The sequence below is a fragment of the Dipodomys merriami genome, unplaced genomic scaffold (assembly GCF_024711535.1).
Source record: "Dipodomys merriami isolate MVZ:Mamm:240054 unplaced genomic scaffold, mDipMer1.0.p SCAF_55, whole genome shotgun sequence".
NCBI lineage: Eukaryota > Metazoa > Chordata > Mammalia > Rodentia > Heteromyidae > Dipodomys > Dipodomys merriami.
In genome coordinates, this window is record NW_027206124.1 from 1,325,082 (window position 1) to 1,346,980 (window position 21,899).

At 53.8% G+C, this 21,899-nt stretch overlaps 2 protein-coding genes across 4 annotated transcripts in view; one reads left to right on the top strand and one right to left on the bottom strand.

Moving 5' to 3' along the window:
- The window catches only part of Csf2rb (colony stimulating factor 2 receptor subunit beta), a 38,799-nt gene extending 35,148 nt beyond the window's left edge, over nucleotides 1–3,651 (top strand). For all 3 annotated transcript variants that reach the window (XM_069999440.1, XM_069999441.1, XM_069999439.1), the window contains exons 11-14: nucleotides 37–127; nucleotides 305–362; nucleotides 796–896; nucleotides 1,514–3,651. In XM_069999440.1, coding sequence (XP_069855541.1) covers nucleotides 37–127; nucleotides 305–362; nucleotides 796–896; nucleotides 1,514–2,618 — 1,355 coding nt within the window. In that variant the 3' untranslated portion in view covers nucleotides 2,619–3,651. The remainder of the gene's footprint in view (nucleotides 1–36; nucleotides 128–304; nucleotides 363–795; nucleotides 897–1,513) is intronic.
- A 5,866-nt stretch (nucleotides 3,652–9,517) lies between these two features.
- On the bottom strand, nucleotides 9,518–21,809 carry Cimip4 (ciliary microtubule inner protein 4). The gene is made up of 5 exons (XM_069999876.1): nucleotides 21,711–21,809; nucleotides 18,256–18,617; nucleotides 16,176–16,317; nucleotides 9,879–9,989; nucleotides 9,518–9,703 (listed from the first exon to the last, which is right to left on the bottom strand). Exons 1-5 carry the CDS (start codon nucleotides 21,730–21,732, stop codon nucleotides 9,606–9,608), a joined length of 735 nt encoding a protein of 244 aa, XP_069855977.1. The 5' UTR covers nucleotides 21,733–21,809; the 3' UTR covers nucleotides 9,518–9,605.
- Between the last annotated feature and the right edge of the window lie 90 nt (nucleotides 21,810–21,899).

Consider the following 21,899-nt stretch of genomic DNA (forward strand, 5'->3'; position numbering starts at 1 on the left):
TCCCACCTGACACTCCTTGTCCCTCTGCTGCCCAAGTGCTGCCCTTATGGGTGCTGCCGCTCATCCTGGCCGGAGTCTCCCCCACCTTGCTCGTGGCCCTGCGCTTCTGCGGCATCTATGGATACAGGTCAGTGCTCGCTGCAGCTCAGGTGAGGCCAGCCAGGACCCCGGGGACCACCAGGCCTGGCTGCCAGACCTGCTGCTGCTTCCTGCTCCGCCACCCGCGTGTGGGACCTCCGTTTCCCCTCTGCACATAGCTGGCCTTGAGGTCTCTGGTGATGGCCACCTCCCTGGTGTCTTCCAGGCTAAACAGGAAGTGGAAGGAGAGGCTGCCCAACCCCAGCAAGAGCCTCCTGTTCCAGGTGAGACCTGGCTGGGGCTCTGCTCCTGGCTCCCTGTAGGTGTCCTGCCACCTCCGGGCCTGTCCTGGCACGGCCCCAGCCTCGAGCGCTTGGAGGCTGGGCTGGTGGGAAGGTGGATCCTGGGGAGGAGGGCGGCCATGGTGGACATCAGTGGTGGGCACAGGAGCCCGTGGTCAGGCAGCACTGGCCTGTGAGGGGCCACAGTCCACGTCCGGAGGAAACCCCACTGGGAGGCTTGGGATCCGCAGCTCCCCTGCCCGTGGCTGCTCAGGAGCCCCGGGGTCATCGCAGCCCTCCCTGGGCCTCAGGGCCTTGGTGTCTGAAGGCCGTGGCTAGTCAGGACATGCGGATATGGCTCCCTGAGTTCCCCCATTCCTCCACTGATCCCCGGGGTCCCCACCACCCACAGGCACCCACGTCCTTCCTCTTGCAGGGTGGAAGCGCAGGGCTGCGACTCCCAGACAGCACATGGGCCGGCGCCGGCAGAAGCCCCCCTTCCTGGGGACCATGGGGACTGTGTCCTGAGCTGGAGGGGTGAGTGTGTGTGTGGCTCTGACTGCGCCTGACCCCCGGGGAGCGGGAGGCCAGCATAACCCCCTATTCCACCATGGGTGGGGATGGTGTGGCCTGTGGCTCATAGGGGAACAGACCCACAGTGGCTCCCAGGTAGACTCGGGGAGAACTTCCTGACTCCCAGGTTAGGGAAGCACAGACCAGGGACAGGGACTTCACCAGAGTCCCCCTGCCTCTCCCTTGCCCTGTGACCCAGGGAGGTGCCACACTGCAGAGGTTGCATGGCTGACGGAGTACTCCTGCCCGGAGGGCCCCTGCCCCTTTTGTAAAACGGCATTGTCTGTTGGGGAGAATTGTTGGCCTGGTGGGTAGAATAACCAAAGGCAGGACTGGAGCACAGGCATATCATAGACCTGGCCTGAAGGTTCTGTGGATGACCTTGAAGGTTCTGTAGGTGACCTTGAGCTAAGCATTGCATATGTGATGCTTACCAAGATACAAAACCTCTTGAGGCCTGGTCTCTCCTGGGCACTGACTGTGAGATCAGATGCCAGGACTTCCGGATCACCTAGCCTCTCCTGCATGTGCAGTCACCTGCCCCCGTGGCCTCCACACCTCTGTCTCTGATCTTCCCACAGGGGATTGAGGGTCAGTGAGGTGTCGCCTCTCACCACAGAGGACCTCCATGTTAACTACGATTCACCATCTGAGCCAGACACCACCCCAGCTGACCCTAGCCTGCCCGCGGAGCAGCCCCCCAGCCCTCCACCTGCCTCCCCGGCCCCTACAGGCCACCCTGAGAAACAGATCTCCAGCTTCGACTTCAACGGCCCCTACCTGGGGGCCCCCCACACCCGCTCCCTGCCTGATATCGTGGGCTTCCCACCCTCACAGGTGGGTGGGAGCCCGAGGCCCCCACTGCCAAGCTCCCTGGAGTACCTGTGTTTGCCCCCTGGGGGACAGGTGCACTTGGTCCCCCTGGCCCAGGTGACAGAGCACAGCCAGCCTGCAAGTGAGGAGCATCAGTGCGGCCTGCAGAGATGCGAGGAGAGCCCCTCCCTGGAGTCTGGGAGAGGCCCTGGCCCTCACCCCATGACCTCCGAGCCAGGGGCCAGTGGACAGGACCCAAAGGGCAGCCCGGCAGCTCTGCCTGCTACCCCTGCATCTCCCGCGGTGGCCTCTGACTATGTCACCACTGCAGACATGGCCTTCGCCCTGCCCACAGGGACCACGTCGGTCTCTTCGGCCCCACTTGTCCCTGTCTCAGACCACGACCCCGGCCTCTGTCCTCAACAGACCAGCGGGCCCGCTGGAGCAGCCTCAGAGAAGCCAGCGTTTGAGGGCTACGTGGAGCTTCCTCCAGCCACGAGCCACGCCCCCAAGTCTCCTGTGGGTGGTCCTGGCCCTCCCAAGCTCAGCAGCCTCACCCCGAACCCAGGGGAGACTCGGGAGGATGGGGCCCCAATGTCTCCACATTCTGAGGGTCTCCTTGTCCTACAGCAGGTGGGAGACTACTGTTTCCTTCCTGGCCTGGGACCCGGTCCTCTCTCCCCTCATAGCAAGCCCTCCTCCCCAGGACCCGGTCCTGAGGTCGGGGACCTAGAGCGGGCTTGCCCGGCCAAGAAGCCACTGTGCCAGCCCACAGCCCAGATGCCAGCCATCCAGTTCTTCAAGTCACTGAAGCAGCAGGATTACCTTGCACTGCCCCCGTGGGGTGTCAGCAGGCCTCCTGAGGTGTGCTGAGGCCTGGGCCTCTCTACAGAAGGGGAGGCCTCCACACTGAGCTCAGGGGGCGCCCTGCCCCCCTCTCCCCCCCCCAGCCCCCTGTCTCCTCAACTCCAGGATCTCTGCTCCTGCCCTTCCCTGTCTTGTCTCTGTTTCTCTGTCTCTCACGTGCACATGTGTGTACACACACATATTTTTCTTTGAAGTTAACTTCACTTTAGGTTCTGCGTTGGAGCTTCCGTGTGTTTCCTCTACCTCCCTCTCAGTTTTAAGGCCTCAGCTTTCCTTGCTCAGCTGCACCCTGTCTTTTTCGCTGATATATCAGTGGAGCAAGGCTGGGGTCCAAGCCCAGCCCATTCTGAGTGAGACCTATATGGCATGCTTAAGGGGCTCCCCTCAGCTGCCTGGCACCCCCAGATGACATGGCTGGCTTGTAGCCGGGCACAGGAGAGAGGGGTGCCATGTGGGCCCCCCAAGGATTAGATCTTGAAAGACAGGAACTGGGCCATTCCATGGCATCAGGCCGGGAAGTCCTCAGCCCATCTGTCACGCCAAGAAAACAGCACGGCAGCGTGTACAGGGAACACGCTGGAGGCTGCCTGGCCCTCAGCTGGGGCCCTGGGGGTCCTCACGGAGAGCATGGGGGGCCTCTGGGGATGTATCACTGGTGTGGGTGATGCCACATGTTAGCCACGGTTGGGACCAGGCTGACGGGACAAGAAGAGAGAGAGGTCTAGAACACGCTTTAGCAATGGTGGAGAAGCTGGGGAAACTTCCAGAAAGCAGGAAGGACAGTGAAGTGCTGGAAGATGCTCAGCTGGCCCCACTGGCTGTGGAGGAGGGGGAGGGGTGCTGCTTCTGGGTCTCTTGGGGCCTCTGCTTTTCTGATATGCAGAGCACGATGGCATTGCATGGGGCTGGTTTGCATTATCTGATTTTTATTATTTGCATAGGTTTGTGTATGTATCGTATCTTGAGCATTGGAATTTTTATTTTCTTTTTTTGGTGTTTTGGTTGCTGGACAGAGTCCATAAAGCTGTTTTTTCTATTAGGTGCTACGTTTCTCTGGTGCCATGTTTGAAATGATTGGCATGGGTCTTTCACAGATGGGGCCAATCTCCCTTGTGGGTGTAATGTAGGTGCCCTTCTGTGAAGGGGCGTGGTCCGGCCCGGGAGGCCCCGCCTCTGCGCTGTCATGGATGATCAATCACTGCAGGGAGCAAGTTTGCAAAGGCCTTCACCACCATTACACCATCTGAATGGATTATTTGTGTTATGTGTTGAGCTTGTCCTGGAACCCATACACAGCTGTCTTTCCCTTCTCTGCAAACCCAGAACCAGGTGTGTCTGTGTTGCATGTTTATGACGCAGGCCTGCTAGGGACAAGAAAGCAGGAATTCTTATGGCTCTCGTTCACCAATTACCACTCAGTGCAGCACAGTTTGTGGCTGAAGAAGTCGTGAACAAATTCATGAATTCAGCGGTGGACGGTGAAACCCATAGCAGGGAGTTAGTGAACTGCAACGCAGAGGCCTTCGGGGAAGATAGAGAAGGGCTCCATGTGAGACTGCGTGTCCAATGTTAATTGCAGAGTACCCTTGCAGAGGAACATTCTGTAAAACACTTGTAATACAAAACAAAATGCTGGATTTGATTTGTGTGTGTAAACGTGAGTGTGTGTGTGTGTGTGAGAGAGAGAGAGATGGGGAGAGGCAGTCTGAGGATTTGTTCTTTGAGCTACTGAAGGGTGGGGCCATCTTCACTGAGTGTAGGGTGGCGTGCGCAGACACCATGGAGAGGTGCAGGCTGCGGTCATCTTGGTGGGAAGCAAATCAGCTTGTGGAATATCTCATGGGGGCAGGGGAGGAGAACGAAGACCATCGTTACATTTTTAAAATTAGGATCCCTTTTATTGTGCTATTTTACATAAGCCTTGCAAGCTAGATTCATCTCTCCTGGTAAGGGAGAAGGGTCCTACAGATTTCAACAGACATAAAAGGCTTTTAAGGAGTCAGGAGCTAGTGGCTCATGCCTGTCATCCTAGCTGCGCAGGAGGCTGAGATCTGAGGATTGCAGTTTAAACCCAGATTGGGAAGGAAAGTCTGTGAGACTCATCTCCAGTGAACCACCAAAAAGTCAGAAGTGGAACTAAGGCACAAGTGGTAAACCACCAGCCTTGAGTGAAAAAACTCAGGGACAGCATCCAGGTCCTGAGTTCAAGCACCAGGACCAGCACACAGAGGGGGAGAGAGAGAGAACAATATCAACTTTTTCTTATATGTGTACTGTTTTTTGGAAAACGAGTCTTTTAAAGAAAACAATGCATGGATTCAGTAATCCTGTGGAGACTGCTGCCACCTAGAGGTTGGCATCAGACATTACCTCCACCCTGCAGGTTACTGCTCTGGGGTTACACAGTGGAGGACATACTTTGTGGGAACTTACAGTGACAAAACAAGACGCTACGTGCATCTGTGCATGAGAGCCCAGTGCAAACTGGAGATGCGAGACCACGTGTTCACAAATGATTCAGAATTCCAAAACCCTAACAGTAAAACAGTAAGAAGAATGGACCAGGCACTGGTGGCTCATGCCTGTAATCTTAGCTATACAAGAAGCTGAGATCTGAGGATCACAATTCAAAGCCAGCTATGGCAGGAAAATCCATGAGACTCATATGTCCAATTAACCACCAAAAAGTTGGAGGTGGACTTGTGGCTCAAGTGGCAGAGTGCCACCCTTGAGCATAAAAGCCTGGGACCATCTCTCAGGCCCTGAGTTCAAGCCCCAGGACACACACACACACACACACACACACACACACACACACGTAACTTTCATCAGCCCATTTCTGTGAACCTACCTCTACTCACTTCACAGGAGCTCACCTTGGTTTACAGGACAAGTAGTGTGATTCTAGGGTGGAAACAAAAGCCAATTCGCATATTTAAATTGTATAATGACATAACCTAGCCATTTATCCCAGGGAAAAACTCTCTCATGGGAATCCTTGTCCCCGGGTCTGCCTGCAGGGCTGCTCATCTCCAGCTGTTATAGCTCCGCCCCCATGGGCCATTCCTGAGGGAGCTTGCTTGCTTGCTTGCTTGCTTCATTCCTCCCTGCTCAGCCATCTGGCCAAGGCCAAGGACCCTGGCAGGCAACACATGATGTGTCTCTCCTCCCACAGGCAAAGCCCAAGTCCATCCCAGGTTCAATTTCTGACCCCACAGATGTCCTGTCTCTGCTTAGCTTCTCTGTGTCTGCTGAGCCGGTCTCTTCCTGTCCCCTTTGCTTCCTTTTAAATGATTTTCTGGGAGGGAGCAAGGCTTCATGGGAAATAGTCTAAGTGAGAATGCATTTACCTTGCACCTGCTCTGTGCCAGGCCCGCGGCCTTCCCTGTATCTGACACACAACTCAGAATCACCCAGTGAGGTCACCCCTCAACTCTCCCCAGTTCACAGACCAGGGGGAAGCTGGGGTCCTATGCCAGGCCTGCTCAGCAGCTGAGCCATCTACAGAGAAAGCGTCCTGAAGCCTGAGGCCTACCTCTGACCCCAGCTCAGCCAGCCAGGCCACCATGCAGGAAACCGAAACATCCAGAGCCAGCCTCAAATTGCACCCTCCCCTGCCTCCAGGCAGGTGATGCACCTTTATACTCAGGCCTCAGTTTCTTCATTTGTTAAATCAAAAAATGCAAGGGGAAGTGGCACTGTAGCTCAAGTGGTAGAGTGCTCGCCTTGAGCTGAAGAGCTCAGGGACAGCGCCCAGGCCCAGAGTTCAAGCCCCACGACCGACAAAAAAAAAAAAAAAAAAATGCAAGGGCTGTGTCTACAAAGACCGGACAGCCTTTGGCCTCCAGCCCCTGTTAGTCTGGAGCCCAGGGCTCCTATGACTTCCAGTTCACAGTAGTCTAACCTGGCCTGCAAGCCTGGCCCTTCATGCTGACCACCTGGCCTTCCCCTCCTCTTGGACTTTCCCTGGCTCTTACCCAGATCTCACCAAACATGTTTGCAGCTTTGCCTCCTCCTCCACCAGGCTGGAAAAGATCTCTTGCATTTCCTCATTCAGGAGGATTTAGGGAGTAGCAGTAAACATGAAAATCTCCATGTGAACTTTCTCCTTTGGTCTCTGTACATTCCAGAAGTGTCACCAGCTGAATTCCGGAAAAAACTATAGCCATGTCCCCCCCCTCTGCTTGGGGCACTGACCGGATGATAAAGGGCATCCGTGGTACTGAGGTCCTGTCAAGATCTCAATTGGCTTGATTTTCAGTTCTGCAATCAGGCAACCTTTCCATCTATAAAATAGAGTAAGTCTTCCAGAAATTTCCAAACATTTGGGACTCTTCTTAACACACACACACTCATCCATCTCTTTAGGGCATTGAATCCTGCATACCTTAATTTGCCAGCCAATTTATTTCCTTTTCTCTAAAACCTTGCTCTCATTACTCTAATAGGCACTGGAGCTCAGGGAACCAAAGCTGCATAGCAGAACTAGTTGGGGAGAAAGTGAGCAACAATGAAATCCTTCACTGCTGACCTGTAAATGCGTGCTGTCACCAGGATAGCTAGAATGTTCTACCCTTCAGAACCTGACCTGGACCTTGCTTTGAATCCAGGTGCCTGTGGCCTGGAGCCGTGCTTCCCAGCTCCTAAATTCCAGCCCCCAGCTGCCCGTCCCCCGGGGACCCTTCAGTCCCTGCACTCATTCCCGTCTCCCCATGGAGCCACAAACTCAAGACAGCTAAGGGCTTGGGAGAACTGGCCCATGGAGGGGGGTTAGATGAGAAAAAGCCTGAGCCTTCCTCCCCCATTGCCGTGGAGGTGCCACCTGGCCCCTCTTGTGTCCCAGGAAAACTGGAACTGGTTGGAGGTGGGGTGGGGGAGCAGGAAAGGCATAGCTAGAAAGATACCCAGTGGTCTCTAGGTCCTGACTCCACGCGTGTGTGCATTGTGGACTTTAGGATTGTTGAACTCTGGATGGTATTTGGAGGCCCTGCCAATAGGGGGCAAGCTAAAGTTGGATTCTAGCCATGGAGGTAGGCCGGCTGGCCTGCCTGCCTGCCCGCCTTCCCTCTTTCCCTCCTTCCTTCCTTCCTTCCTTCCTTCCTCCCTTCCTTCCTTCCTCCCTTCCTTCCTTCCTTCCTTCCTTCCTTCCTTCCTTCCTTTCCTTTCCTTTCCTTTCCTTCCTCTCCCTTCCTTCCTCTCCCTTCCTTCCTCTCCCTACCTCCCTTTATCCTTGACCTCAGAGCCTTGCACTTGTTACCATTTGAGCATGCCTGCCGCCTGCTGTTTTGCTTTTAGGTTTGGTGGTGGTGGTAGTTTTGTTTTCTTTTAATAGTCGCAGACTGTGATTCTCCTACCTCCACCTTCCCAAGCAGCTAGGATTACAGGTGTGCCCTCTTATACCTAACTTGTTGCTTTTGCTTTTGTTGTAAGCCGAGCTGTAACTCTGTAGTGCAAGCTGGCCTTGAACTAATGATCCTCTTTATCTCAGCCTTCCTAATACTAGGATTACAGGTGTGTGCTACCACACCCAGCTATTACCTGCTTTTATTGGTACCATCCGCAGCGGTTCTTGGGTGTGACAGAAATTATGAAAACACTGCTGAATCATGATAGGTAAGCCAAGCCTTGCGTGAATTACAAGAGTGAATAACTTTTCACTCACCAAATAAATGCCTCTTGAGAATTGGGCTCCTGTAACCTCCTAGAGCTGCAAATAGCTGTGTGAATTTATACCATCTAGGGGTCTGGGGTACACGGAAAGCAGGAGGTGCTATTGGAAAGAGGAACAGGTGTTAGAGCCTTCTTTAAGTTAAACTTATACATGTATACACTTGTTTTACTCTGCCAAGATGACAAATGGACGCTCTGGACAATGATTCTTAAACAGTGCTCCTCATAGTGTCCTGAGAGGGAATCTTTATAAAGTGTCGCAGAGCCGTAGCGCGTGTAATCCTTGTTCCCTCCCATGGGGAGGGAAGCCGCTGGCTTGCTTCGGGTCCGCCTCGTTACCAGCCTGGTTATCAGGTTGCACTCTCTGCCATCCACATTCTCTGCAGCAGGCGCCCGGCCAGCCCTTCTTCCAAGGCCAACTCAGGAAAGTGCTGAGCTAAACGCAGCGTGGAGGTGGACGTCAGTCATCATCTTCCGCCTTCCGTGCCGAGTGCACGGTGAGCAGTGGAGCAGCCTGGTGCCTGCCTGGTGAAGGAGACATGGTCCCGGTACATCCTGCTGGCTCTGGCTGCGGCTGTCATCACATGGTCCCGGCCTGATGTGTGCAGATGTGGTCCTGATTACCCCTCCGTCCCACACTTGCCCCTCTCTGGCTGAGACAACACCCTGTGTGATTTCTTCAATCCCTACTAACCCACCATGATTCCCTTCCTAGAGGGAAGGGCTGGGCCTCGCACCCAAGGCCCCCCAAGGCTGCTCCATGGATACATGGATTCTGACCGTGAGCCTGCAGTTCTTCTGGGCGGCCTGAGTGTAGGCAGGGATGGCCTGCACGGACGCACCACACATTCCTCACATCTCATTGGTCCACTCCTGAGCCTATCACTTTGAGATGGATCCCTAACCCACCCCTAGAGCACAAGGAAGGTTGTGACCAACTTAGCTGAAGTCCATGGGCCTATGGAGTCGTCACATAGAAATAATTGGGGTGTGCTACAGGGAGCAGGCAGAGCATGATTCTACGGCATTCCAGTGTAGGACCCATCCACCCAGAGGCAAAAGGAGACCCCCGGATCTGGGCTGGAGACAGATTGGCACACAGCTCTTGCATCCTTCCAGGGTATCATGGAGAAAGGTGTGGGGCAGGGAGATGGAAGGGGAAGTCGATCTCTCAGGATTCCCATCTTCCTCCACGGACGCCCTCCACACCACACAGCCAGTGCCCCTCTTATGAAGAGAGACACTGAGGAGAGAAACAGGGCTCCGATTTGTGCCCTTCTTTATTATCATCAATTTCTCTGGGCAGAGGGCACTTCCTCATATCTAGAACTTTGAATTCTTGGATCTGCGCCTTTCTTCAAATTTCTCATCCAGTGCTTTCTGCAAGGTAATGTTCAAAGTATTTTTCTGGTGCCACCGTCCTGCAGAAAAGCAGAGAAGCCACCAGCAAGGGTCATCTGGGATGGCCTGGTCCTGGCAGTGACCTAGTCTCTTCAAGTCCACCCCCGGAGCTCTTTCCCTGGACCTTAGCGCCAGCCCACCCACCCACCTGTGAAGGAGAGGGCCCACCTCGCATTCACCCCAGCTCCCACCTACCCAGTTCGTCTGTCTTCCTGCCGTGCCAGTGTTCCATGTCTCTCACTGATTTCTTGACGGCCTCCAGTGTGTAGGAAGCCTTCATGAGGCTCTTTGTCTCCAGGGGGGCCCCTGAGGATACCATGAAGAAGCCCCCACACACAAGTCAATACAGGGAAGCCACTCTGTGCCGTATACTGGGCATCAGTTTCAGAGTACGGCCGGTCTGGGTTCAGAGCACAGCTCCACTGTTTACAGCTAGTACAGCCCTTGACAAGCCCTTAATCTCTCTGAGCTTCCATTTCTTTATCAGTACAAAAGGGTAAAGTTTTCTTGTAAAGCTGGGGACATTAAAGTATTGGGATATCTGTCCTGAGGTAACAGATACCAGTATTTTCAGAAAATGTATCCCAGTACACAAAATGAAAGCACACACAAGGAAGTAAGCTACCATGATCAAAAGTCAGCAGAAACATCAGGTCATATGCAGAGGCCAGAGCTATGACATGGTGGCAAAGTGCTTATCTAGAATGCACTAAAGCCCTGGGTTCAATTCCTAGCACTGAAAGTTAAATTCCCCCTCCCCTTTTTTTTGAGAGGGTTGTGGGTAGAGTGAAGGACTGAATCCAGCACTTTGTATGTGCTGGACAAGTACTCTACTATTCAGCCATACTCCACACATCCTGCAATTCCTTGTCTAGATGCATCCCAGAAAATCAAGAACACCAGAGACAACAGAAATCCTAGCAGTAACTGTAGAGGAAAATGGAGTTTACTTACAGAGAACAATGATTTGCTTACCCATCAATAATGGGAGAAAAATGAATTCGTATTGAAGTTTTAATGGAAAGTACTCATGGATCTAGAATTGTTCATAATGTGACTGTCTTCCAAGAACAAAACCCAAAGACTATTCTGATAAACAGGACCTAAAGTTGTCTGATGTCACAGCCTCACTGAAATGACTTCTAAACAGCATCCTCCAAGAAGAAAAAGAAATGATCTCAGAGGAGCTGAGACAGGAGAAGGAATGGAAGATGGAATCTAAACACATAGCATCAACATCTAATTTATGGGGTAAAATAATAAAGATAATGTTACTCCTCTCCTGCCCCTCTCGCCTGCTTCCCCCCAGCCCCCCCAGTCCCTCTGCTGCTGGATTGAACCCAGGCCTTGTATATGCCGGGCACGCCAGTCAGTTGAGAGGGACAGATTCAGAGAGGAAAGATGTGTTCGGGTCCAAGGCTTCAGAGGTTTCACTCCATCATATCTGGAGGAGGCGAAGGCAGAGCAGCTCACCTTATGGCAGCCAGGAAGCAGAAAGAGTGAGCCAGAAATAGAGACCGAGACAGACACCACCGTACTAGCTGGCTCTCGCCTTTTCCCTTTTCTTCCATCTGAGTCACTCCTTCAGCTTGCCAACCAGAGCGTCACATGAATGTGACACTTCTCAAACATCCTAAGAAGCAGGTAGCAGTATGACCCTCTCGTTCTTGTTGAAGGCATTGGAGCACAGAGAGATTAACTCACTTATTGTAAAGTCACACAGCTGGTAAGTAAAAGGTCAAGATTCAAACCCAAACCCCAAGTCTCCAAGCTCCACAGCATAAACTACTTTGCTTTATCTAGAACATTCTGTAAAATGGAATATATTCTGTAAAATAGAATTCTATAACATGAGGAAGGGCAGAGGAAAGGCGAAGACTTTTGCTGTCTTTAGGATGCTCCAGATGTTCTCATGCCTTGATAAAATTTAGGATTTGTTAACCTTTGTCAAAGGCCTATTCAAAGAACAGGAAGTATAGAAAATGATTTTTTCCAAAACAAAAAAAGGAGAAATTAAAAAAAAGAAAAGAAAAATCCATGTAAATGGAGAGGGGCGGGGAAGAACAGCATGACAAATACAAATATAAAACATAAAATCAGGTCATGGCAGTAGACCTAAATATATCAGTAATTAGCACAAATATAAGTGGGTTGTGTCCATTGCTTAAACAACAGATTTCCTGACTGTGGAAAATACTTTCTAGATAAATATTATTTAAAGCTTGCATTTTACAAAGGACACAAAAAGAGGCTAAACATGGAAGGAATAGAAAAAGATACATCAACCAAATACTAACCCAAAGCAATCTGGTCTGGCTATATTTATAGCAGACAAAATAGACTGAAAGGCAAAGACACTAAAGAAAATAATTTTTTAAAAAAGATTGTAAGGTCATGCAGTACTTCTGAGCTTGCCACATTGAAATAATCTCAAAATAGATCAAAGAAAAAAATCAAGAGAACTCTAAGAAGAAATAGACAAATCTGCTATTCTCGGGAAAGATAAAAACTGCCATCTCTAGCTGGGCGCCAGAGGTTCATGGCTCTATTGACAGCTACTCAGGAGGCTGAGATCTGAGGATCGCGGTTCAAAGCAGCCAGGGCAGGAAAGTCCCTGAGACTCTTATCTAATTAACCACTAAAAAGCCAGAAGTAGAGGTGTGGCTCAAGTGGTAGAACACCAACCCTGCAGCACAAAAGCTCAGGGATGGCACCCAGGCCCTGAGCTCAAGCCCCAGGATTGGTACACGTGTACACGCACACATATTTAGGTATCTCATAGTAACAAAGCAAAGGATATTAATAAAGAATAATGTAACTCACACCCAAATTCTATTTCACACACACAGAATCTACCCTCCCAAGTGATTACTCCCAAGCAGGTGAGGTTGCTTGTTTGAACTGGATGCTGGCAGGGCTCCGGTTTCCAAGGACTGAAATCATTCCATGCTCTGTTTCCTAAGGGCGAGGTTGCCCACTTTCTGGGGCACAGCAAGGATAAAGGAGCTAGAAATGCATTGTATAGTATTATTTTTTTTAAGTAAGAACCTATTTTAATGTAACAGAAGAAAGCTGGGAGAAAGAAACGAGAGAGAAGCACTTCCTGCCCCCCACGCCGAGGCCAGAACTCCTCCCTGCTCGTATTTAAAAGTGAGGTTTAGAGCTTGGCACTTAAGTCTCAAACACTTATGTAACAGAACGTTGAAGTAGACGCTTGGATGAAAGCCCTCGGTCAGGACGGCGATCGAGTATCACAGCCAGCTGAGATGCAAACTCCCCTAACAGGAACTTGCAAGCAGGCATCCAAAACCTGCCCACAGCCCAGCTCTGCCAGGCTCTCGAACGGTCAGATTTAGCCGGGCACCGATGGCTCACTCCTGTAACTCCTAGCTACTCAGGAGGCTGAGATCTGAGGAACAAAGTTCAAAGCCAGCCTGGGGAAGGAAAGTCTCCAAGGAAGCATCAGAAACCTGGAAGTGGCGCTGGGGCTCAAAGTGGTAGAGTGCTCGCCTTGAGTGAAAAGCTCAGGAAAACGGGACCCAGACCCTGAGTTCAAGCCCCACAAGCAGCCCGCAGACAAAGGCACAGATCCCAAGGAGGTGGTTTGTTTGTTTTAAAGAAAAATTGACAAGCTGACTAAAACTGACAGGAAAGAGTAAAGGGTCTAGAAATCCAAGGCGCCGTGGGGGGTGGAGGGCTTGGGGTGCCACCACCGGGCCTCAGAACAGATGGCTTGTGATACCTTGGTAAACACAAGCGCAATGCTAGAGGAGCCTGGAACCTGATCTGTGCCCGCGGGGGAACTGGAGGGGTTGGGGGTGGGGATGGAGGGAGAGATGGGCGTCATCTTCACTAAGGGCAGGAGGTGACAAGTTGTCCATACCCCCGGCAGTTAGGATAAAGCCCCACACCACACACAAAACAGACATCCACTCTAGGTGGGCTCAAGGCTTCAGGGTGAAAAGCAAAACCAGGCGAGACTTTATCCCATGGCCCCTCTCTGTCTCGGTAAACAGTCAGAATCATTCCCTGGTGTTCGGGTCAAAGACCATGAAATCAGCTTTCATTCCACACTCACACCAAATCCACGCAGAAGTGCATTCTGCTGTTTTCTACCTTGCACAACCCCCCGGATGCTTTCTCCTGCTACCTCGGGCTGTGTCAGCCTCAGCCGCGCAGACCAAGGACGAGAGGGTAGATCTGCAGCAGCTGCTGGCTCCCCTGCCCCTCCCCTTGCCACTCTTGGGAGGTCATAGCAGCTCTAAGAGCTGGGCCTGGTGATAAGCTCTAAGTCCCTGGGGTGGGGCCCAACAGAGATTGTGGGGCAGAAGAAAACAGGTCTGAAGTCTCCAACATGGAGAGCCCAACTAAACCCTTCTTCTTTCTAAGTTGATTGTGTCTCTGGCATTGGTTACAGTAACAGAAGGCTGACTAACACAGCAGGCTGCCAGCATCTAGATGCCATCTCCTGGTTGTTTGTGGTTGTCTCTTGATCTCTGTGTTGGCCCAGCAATCTTAAGTCACACAAGCTCCCTTCTGTTCTGCTTCAAAACCCTGCCTTTTTTTTTTTTCTTTTTTTGGTCGGTCATGGGGATTGAACTCTGAGCCTGGGCGCTGTCCCTCAGCTCTTCAGCTCAAGGCAAGGACTCTACCACTTGAGCCACAGTGCCACTTCTGGTTTTCTGGTGGTTCATTGGAGATAAGAGTCTCATGGACTTTTCTGCCCAGGCTGGCTTTGAACCACAGTTCTCAGATCTCAGCCTCTGGAGTAGCTAGGATTACAGCCGTGAGCCACTGGCACTGGCCGGGCTTGACTTTCTATGAAGCGCAAAGACATCCCAGGCCAGCGACCCCTCCTACTTCCTCTTTGATTTCTTCTCGCCCACCACAGTCAGTCTTTCGTGCCTTAACCTGGAAGAACTCAGTGCGGTGGGGCTGGGCAGGGCGGCAGGGACGGGCACCGTGGGCAGCCGGACGCAGCCTGCAGTCACACTGCTTGCCAGTTTCTGGAGCACGCACACTGCCCCACGGCCAACTCATAGAAAGCAGCTAGATGCCACCCAGTTCAGGGAAAGTCAACAATCAGGCGCCAGAGCACAGCCGTAGCACAGCCCCACCGCCCAGGCTGAATAAAATGGGGTTTCCTGTAAATCTCATGTGTCTGCATAAGGTCCTAGGAAGACCTCTCGTGGTCACCAGCAGTGGAAGAGGGCAAAGCCAGCTCCCCCGGCCCAGAACCGAGGACAATCGGAGCTGTGTCCTCTCCCCTCCCCCCAGCCCCAGCGCCGCCTCTGCCCCAAGCTCAAAGAAGAAACCCAGAGAGGCTTCCACAGGGTGTCTGGTTCCCCAGGCTACAGGGCCCACAGCCAGGGAGCACTGGAGACGGCCTGGGGTGAGGAGAGGGGAGTGAGCACCAAGCCAGCTCTGCAGTGAGGGTACAGCGGGGGTGGGGGGGAGGGATGGAGGAGGGGAGCCCCCACATGCCACCTGGGGACCCTCACTCCAGAGCAGTCTACAAGCCCCTAGGGCACAATGTCCCCAGCACGGGAGGGGACAGCGTGGCACTGTGGAGCCAGAAGCTGTCGGTGGCTCTGCCCCCCTCCTCCGACCGCTGAGGGGCCTTGAGCACGCCACACAAATCCACCCACGAGCTGGAGCTCCTGGCACGCTCTCAGCCACACAGGGCCCCTGCCTGGGGTGGCGCAGGCTCCACCCTCTCGCCCCTTTACCCAGGCGGTGCCCACCACCAGGATCCAGGGAAGAAGCACGGACCCTCAGATACACACACAAAAAAACGGAGCTTCAGCCCGCCACTCATGCCTCTAATCCTAGCTACTCTGGAGGCTGCGATCGGAGGATGGTGATTTGAAGCCAGCCCCAGCAGGAAAGTCCATGAGACTCTTATCTCTAATAAACCACCCAAAAGCCAGATGTGGAGGTGTGGCTCAAGTGGTAGAATACCCAACTCGAGGAAAATAACGCAGGCCCTGAGTTCAAGCCCCAGTACCAACACAAGAAGAAGAGGAGGAGGAGGAGGAGAAAGAGGAAGACTGCAAGCCGCTACGCTCCCTGTGTCCCAGGCAAGCACCTTCCCGTCCCCACAGAGCCCTGCCGGTGTGGAAGGCGCAATGCTGTCATCATCGCCCCTGGCCCTGGCGGGGGTGGAGGTTCGGGGAGACGGTGGAGCCTTGTCTATGGTTGTGCTGACCTTTGAACCCAACACATTAGCATATCCTACATTGATCAAAAGTGCCCAAGCTGGGATTGCCTGGCCTCTGCTGTGGGTGGGCGGGGCTGGGGCTTCCGCTCCAGGAGCCCACGCCCCACGGGGCACGTGCACACAGCAGGGCCCAGCGTGGAAGATGCCCTTGGGATGCGTGTGTGTCTATGGACTGTGCCCCACGCAGACCAGATACCCCCACTGGCCTCCCCGGCCCAATGCCCTGGAGACCGTGGGCATTCGCCAGCCCCACCCTTGCCCTTTGTCCTGACCTTGAAACAAATTTGACCGCATGTTGTAGCCCAGATCATAATATTCCGCCACGGTGGGGGAGATCTGCAGAGGACTCTGCGTCCTGCTGGACTGCGAGCTGCCCTTCTGGGCCTCCATCACTTCATCAATGGCCCTCTGAGCCTGAGGAGGAGGCAGAGAGAAGAGAAGAGGGTAGGGACTCGCTCTCACCTTCCCACCCCATCCTCAGCCCCACGGCGAGGGGTGGGGGGAGGGAGGATGCTGGAGGGCTTGAAGCCCTGCCTCCCCCTCCGCTTCCTCCTCCCCCATGGCCTCCCCCTGGGGGCAGCATCAGGGGACTCTTCAGAGGGTGACACCAGGCCTACCATTTTATAAACTAGGAAACAGGGCCATGAGCAGTCAGATATGCTCAGCCCACACAGCCGGGGAGCCCAGAGCCCTGGCTGGCCCTCAGCAATGGAGCTATAAGAAGTCCTTAGCTGTCAGGGAGTCCAACCCCTTCCTTATACCAAGGGCCAGAATGAGACCCATGAGGCTAAGTCTGGGTAGGCCTGCCAGGCAGGAAAGGCCTCAGGCCAGCCAGAGGCCTGCCAACAGGCAGACAAGGGAGCTTCGCCACTTCAGGGGCTCCTTCAGTTAGGCCAACTTCATCCTTGGCCCAGTGCATTTCAGGGTGAGTGAGCCCCTTGGCTGGTTTTGAGTTCAAATCCTGCCATAAGACAGCTGCTGGCTTTGCCAAGGCTTTGCCCTACTCCTCTGAGCCTGAGTTTTTCCTACTTGCCAAATGTGGATGGAGGACAGAACTGGGGGGGGGGGTGGCAGGGGACAGAACTTGAGTGTTACGTGAAGTAATTTTCAGCTCTGACACTAATGGGCTCTGAGGCCCCTGAGATTTATATCACAGCTGGGCAGGAACACCAGATGTCTGGAGTCCCAAAGCCAAGAGGACTTGGAGAGGTCGTGGCCGGCAGGAAACACCAACAGGGACGAGTCACTCCACGTGGGACTAAACATTCAAGATTGTGACCTCCCAGGTTGGCTGGTGGGAAGGGTCATTGTACCCCAGGAGGACAGGTGGAGAGGAAGAGGGGAAGCCACAGTCTCTGGATACAGGGAGCTTCCTGCTCTGTGACCCAGAGCAGGTTGGATCACCTCTCTGGGCCTACTACACTGTGTGGTTGCTTAGATGGTGCTGTTGAAACCATGTCTCAGAGTGCCAGAGCAGGAAAGATGTGCAGCCTTTCATCAGAAATGCTTCCATTGATTGGGAATGGCTGCTGAGCAGGGTATATCAGGTGGGAAAGAATGCAGGATCGATTAGTCATGTCTGCCCTGGATGCAGGCTGAGACTCCTAGGTATTTATCAGCCTAATGTAATCTGACTTCTGCACCTTCCAACTGGAGAGACTGAAGCCCAGAGAGGAAAGTCACTTACTCAAGGTCACCTAGCATTCAGGAGCAGGACCAGGATTCAAACCTAGGTCTACTGATTCCCACCAAATATAGTCCATCCACTGGATGCTATCCCCTTCAGGAGACTTGTTAAAGTGAAAACATCCAATTTAAACACAAAGCTTTTGACAGCAATGCCTTTAAGGGACAGGTTTCCAGAATCTGACTTGGTCTGGCTCCTTATCCCACATAGCTGGGTGAATTTGGCTAACCTGGTTTCACCTCTTTGAGCTTTGGGCTCCTTTCTCTGGATTAAAAAAAAAAAAAAAAGGATTGTACTACTACCTTGTTCATAGGGTTATTGGAAAGATGAAATGCATTGTTACACATGACCAGGTTTAGGGGTTTTGTTTTGGGGGGACAGTACTAGAGTTTGAACTTAAGAGCCTCATGCTTGCTAGGCTGGTGCTCTACCACTTGAGCCACATCTTGAGCCCTGCTTTTTGCTGATCATTTTGCAGATGGAGTTTTGCAAACTTTTCTACTGGGGCTGGCCTTGAACCTTGATCTTCCCGATCTCAGCCTGAGTGAGTAGGGTTCCAGGTATACACCCCGGCTGCCAGGGCCATGGAGCATGGGCCCAGCCACTTCAGGGATGGCAGGGTTTCTTCTGCACCCTCCCCCTGCCCTGCGCTTCCTGGGTGTTACCTGTTCCTCCGTCACTAGCTGGTCCACCACTTGGCTGCCAAACTTGTGGCGAATGTTGTCAGGAATAACGCTGGCTTTCTGGTTGGGGTTCTCGCCAGGCTGAGCCTTGAAGCCCTCCTTCTTCAGGGCTCCAGACTCTCGGTCCATCCCCAGAGAGTCCTGGCTGGCTGGGGTTGGAGGCGGAGGCCGGATCTCCTCCGGGTAGCCCTGCCCCAGGGGACTGTTTTGGGCACTGTGGGGGAGCGGGGCCTGGTACTTGAACTTGGAAGTATCCACGTTGCTGAGGGCAGTCTCCCAGGCGTCCCCTTCCTGCTGGTCCTCCTTGCTGTCCAGGTGGTGAAGCCTGGTCAAATTGGTTGTACCTAAACTGGGCCAAGAAAGACAGAGAAAAGGAGAGACACACATACACACAGGTAAACACAGAAGGGGCAGGGCAGGAAGGGGACAGGGACATGAATGGGGAAGGGAGATGGGCAGGCATACAGGCCAGAGGCCACAAGATAGACACACAGCCGGACACACGGGAGCCAGACACACAGCCGGGGAAGGAAACAGTGACAGGAAAACAGTGACATCAGCGGCCAGGCGGGACCCAAGGATTGGGTTGGCACACACTGCTTTTGACCACGGAGATGGTGTGGCTACAAGTGAGGTAGTCTGGTCCCTTTGTGTCCCTCTGGCTGTCTACTCTTCACCCTGGACACCGCCCCCCTGCCCCAGCAAGCCAGTACAGGCTCGGGCAGCCATGGGGGTGGGCTGGTCGCAGACCCAGAGCAGCAATCACTTCTGAGCGTTGGCTTTGTCCTCTGTCCCCCTGTCACCAACTAGTGTCACATCCCCACCCCTACTCCTACCAGCTTCCCTTCAAAGCCCCCACCCCACAGTGTGCACGGACCTCCAGAGACCATCGGGTTCCTCTGCCCAGGCTGGCATGCCAGGGAGGGACAGGCTTCCTCTCTTTAAGTCAGACCCCAACCCTTTCTTATTGGTGCAGCCCACCAAAAAATAAAACATCTCCTTTCCTCTCCTCCATGAGAAGATCATCTCCAAAGGGGGTCTACCTGTGAGCCATCCAGAGCCCCCACCACCACCCCGGGGACCCCAGCCCATCCAAAGAGGTACAGGCTTCCTCTGTGAATGTGTGGGTGAGCAATGTCAGAGCCCAAACAACATGGCCCCCAAGGATCTCTAAGACACCTATTTCCTTGCATGAGGACTCCGCTGATGCCAGGCTGCACCTCCTGACCTCTCTTATGACAAGTAGGTCATGGTGCCCCTGACAGTAAACAGTTGGAAATAGACAGCCCACCTGCTTCCCGCAACTCCCGAGTGGCAAGCATTTCACTTCTTACCATAGAAGTGGTAAGACAGATGGGCCTCGCAGCCTGGCCCATCCTCAGCCCAGCTCATGGCTGTGAGCTCCCCTCCGAAACTCTACAAGGGTCTCAGTCTGTGTGTCTGTGTGTCTGTGTGTCTGTGTTTCTGTGTGTCTGGGGGGGGGGTACTGGGGCTTGAACTCAGACACTGGGCCTTGTCCCTTAGCTTTTTTACTTTTTGGTTTGTTTGTTTTTCACTCAAGGCTAGTGCTCTACCACTTGAGCCATAGCTCTACTTCTGGCTTTTTGCTGGTTCCTTGGAGATAAAAAGTCCCAACAGGCTTTCCTGCCCAGTCCTGGCTTCAAACCTTGATCCTCAGACAGATCTCAGTCTCTTGAGTAGCTGGGATTACAGGCTGGAGCACCCAGCTCCTCCAGTCCTCTGAAAACACACACAGTTTTGTTCCTCAGCTTCCCGGTGCTGTCCTGTGACCGGCTGAGCCTTAGGGACCTGCCAGGCCACAGGTAGAGAGAGACACAGCTGCCCCTCAGCCCTGCAGGACTCGGCCGGGTCGCTGGGTCGCAGGGCCTGCTCTGGACATTCAGGCTCCTCCAGGAAGCTTTTCAGCAAAGGCTGCCATGGGCCTCAGGCTTCACAGATTTGGGGGTCTCAAAAATCTCCTAGCCTCCCACTCTGCTGGCACCAGGTGGTGCCTTGGGGGCTTGACCATCTTGACCTACTCCCTGACTCAGCACAGAGAAAGCTGAGGTCTCCTCACTTTCCTCTGCTATTTCACTGTCTCCCCTCCCCCCAATTTTATCCTCACCCCTTCATTACCTGCATGCAGCTGGAAGGAGAACGTGTTTCCTGAAGCCAGATGGCCTTCCCTCCCGCCTGCTGGCTCCAGTCCCGGCCAGCAGGCAGCCAAGCACCAGGGGGGCCCTGGTGGCTCAGGCCACCAGGACAGGGCCTGGGGGGGGAGGGGGGCCTTCCCGAGGCGGGTCATTGCCTGGTCAGCCATAGCTAGTGGAGATGAATTCCACCTTGGATCCCAAAGCCCCAAGGGGCAAACCACTGATTCCTAGCCTGCCACCCTGGCTGTCTCCGCTTCTGGGTGGTGACAATGTAACTCTAATCGTTACAATGTAACTCTAATCGTCCACTTGCCCTCTGCCTGCCCCTTGGGGTTTGCTGGGGTGTGTCCTCCGGCTCAGAGACTGAGACCCTCACTGATAATGTGGATGTCGGGTACTGGGTGACAGCAATAAACCAACCCGTCCTGTCCTCTGGAAGCTGAATGTCTGTGAAGGAATGTGGATGGATGGATGGGTGGATGGATGGGTGGATGGATAGATGGATGGATGGATGGATGGATGGATGGATGGATGGATGGATGGATGGATGGATCAGTCCAGGATTTCAGAATCTCACGGCACATCTCTTTTTCCTCCCATCACTCAGCTGTAAAACAGGCAGAGTGAGAATCCTGTTTCTCTACTAGGGTAAAGAACAAAGGATGCTGAGCAGCGTTCTCCATTTGGCCACTTCTCTGAACAACCTCTCACTCCGTAACAATGCAGATTCCTGCTCTCCCCTCCCACCCCCATCTGTGCATAGAATGTCGGCAGAGAGGTGGAGGAAGGTCTGGAAGGCTCCCAAGCGGTGCCAACCATCGGAGGAAGCCAGTGGCAGGAGCACCCCCAGCCTCACTGGACTGCCCTCTCCACATCCCACCTGCCCACCCCTGCAGACCCTTCCCTTCCCGGCCAGGCCCAGCCATGCTGGCAGTGGACCGCTCCCCGTGCACAGAGCTCCACCAAGACTTCCCTCTCCTCTTTGGGGTTGGGGACAGAGCATGCCCAGTGCCCAGGACAAGCGCCCTCTCCTCCCAGGCCCTCCCTTGCTGTACACACTGCAGCCCCGCGGTACTGCACCACAGTGTCCACACACCAGACCTCTTGCTCCATTCTGCCCAGTGGGATGGGAGAGGTTCAGCAGGCCCCTTTCCCAGGCATTCTATATTCAGGCAGTGTGGCCTCCTGGGTTATTAGGATGACGGCAGGTCTGGGGGGAGGGGGGAGCGGGAGCCCAGTGAGAGGGAGGGAGAGGAGGGGATGTGGCTGGCTGTTCCATCCTACCTGCTTGGTGGCTCAGCTTCATGAACTCTGGCCCTGGACAGGCAGTTCCAAGCCCGGTCCTGGGGATACAGCCACACGCTGCAGGGTCTCAGGTGACAGTCTCTGTGAACAAGCAGAGGCCTAAATAGGAATGACCACAGAGGTCCCGCTGCCCCTGGCGGCCTCCTCCACCATCGCCAGGCCCTGGCC

Coding starts and splice junctions, on each gene's coding strand:
- Cimip4 (XM_069999876.1), bottom strand. CDS start 21,732: ATGAAGCTGAGCCACCAAGCAG. Junction 16,318..18,255: donor AGCTAGTGACGGAGGAACAG/GTAACACCCAGG, acceptor CCTCCTCCTCAG/GCTCAGAGGGCCATTGATGA. Junction 9,704..9,878: donor CAGGAAGACAGACGAACTGG/GTAGGTGGGAGC, acceptor GCTTTTCTGCAG/GACGGTGGCACCAGAAAAAT.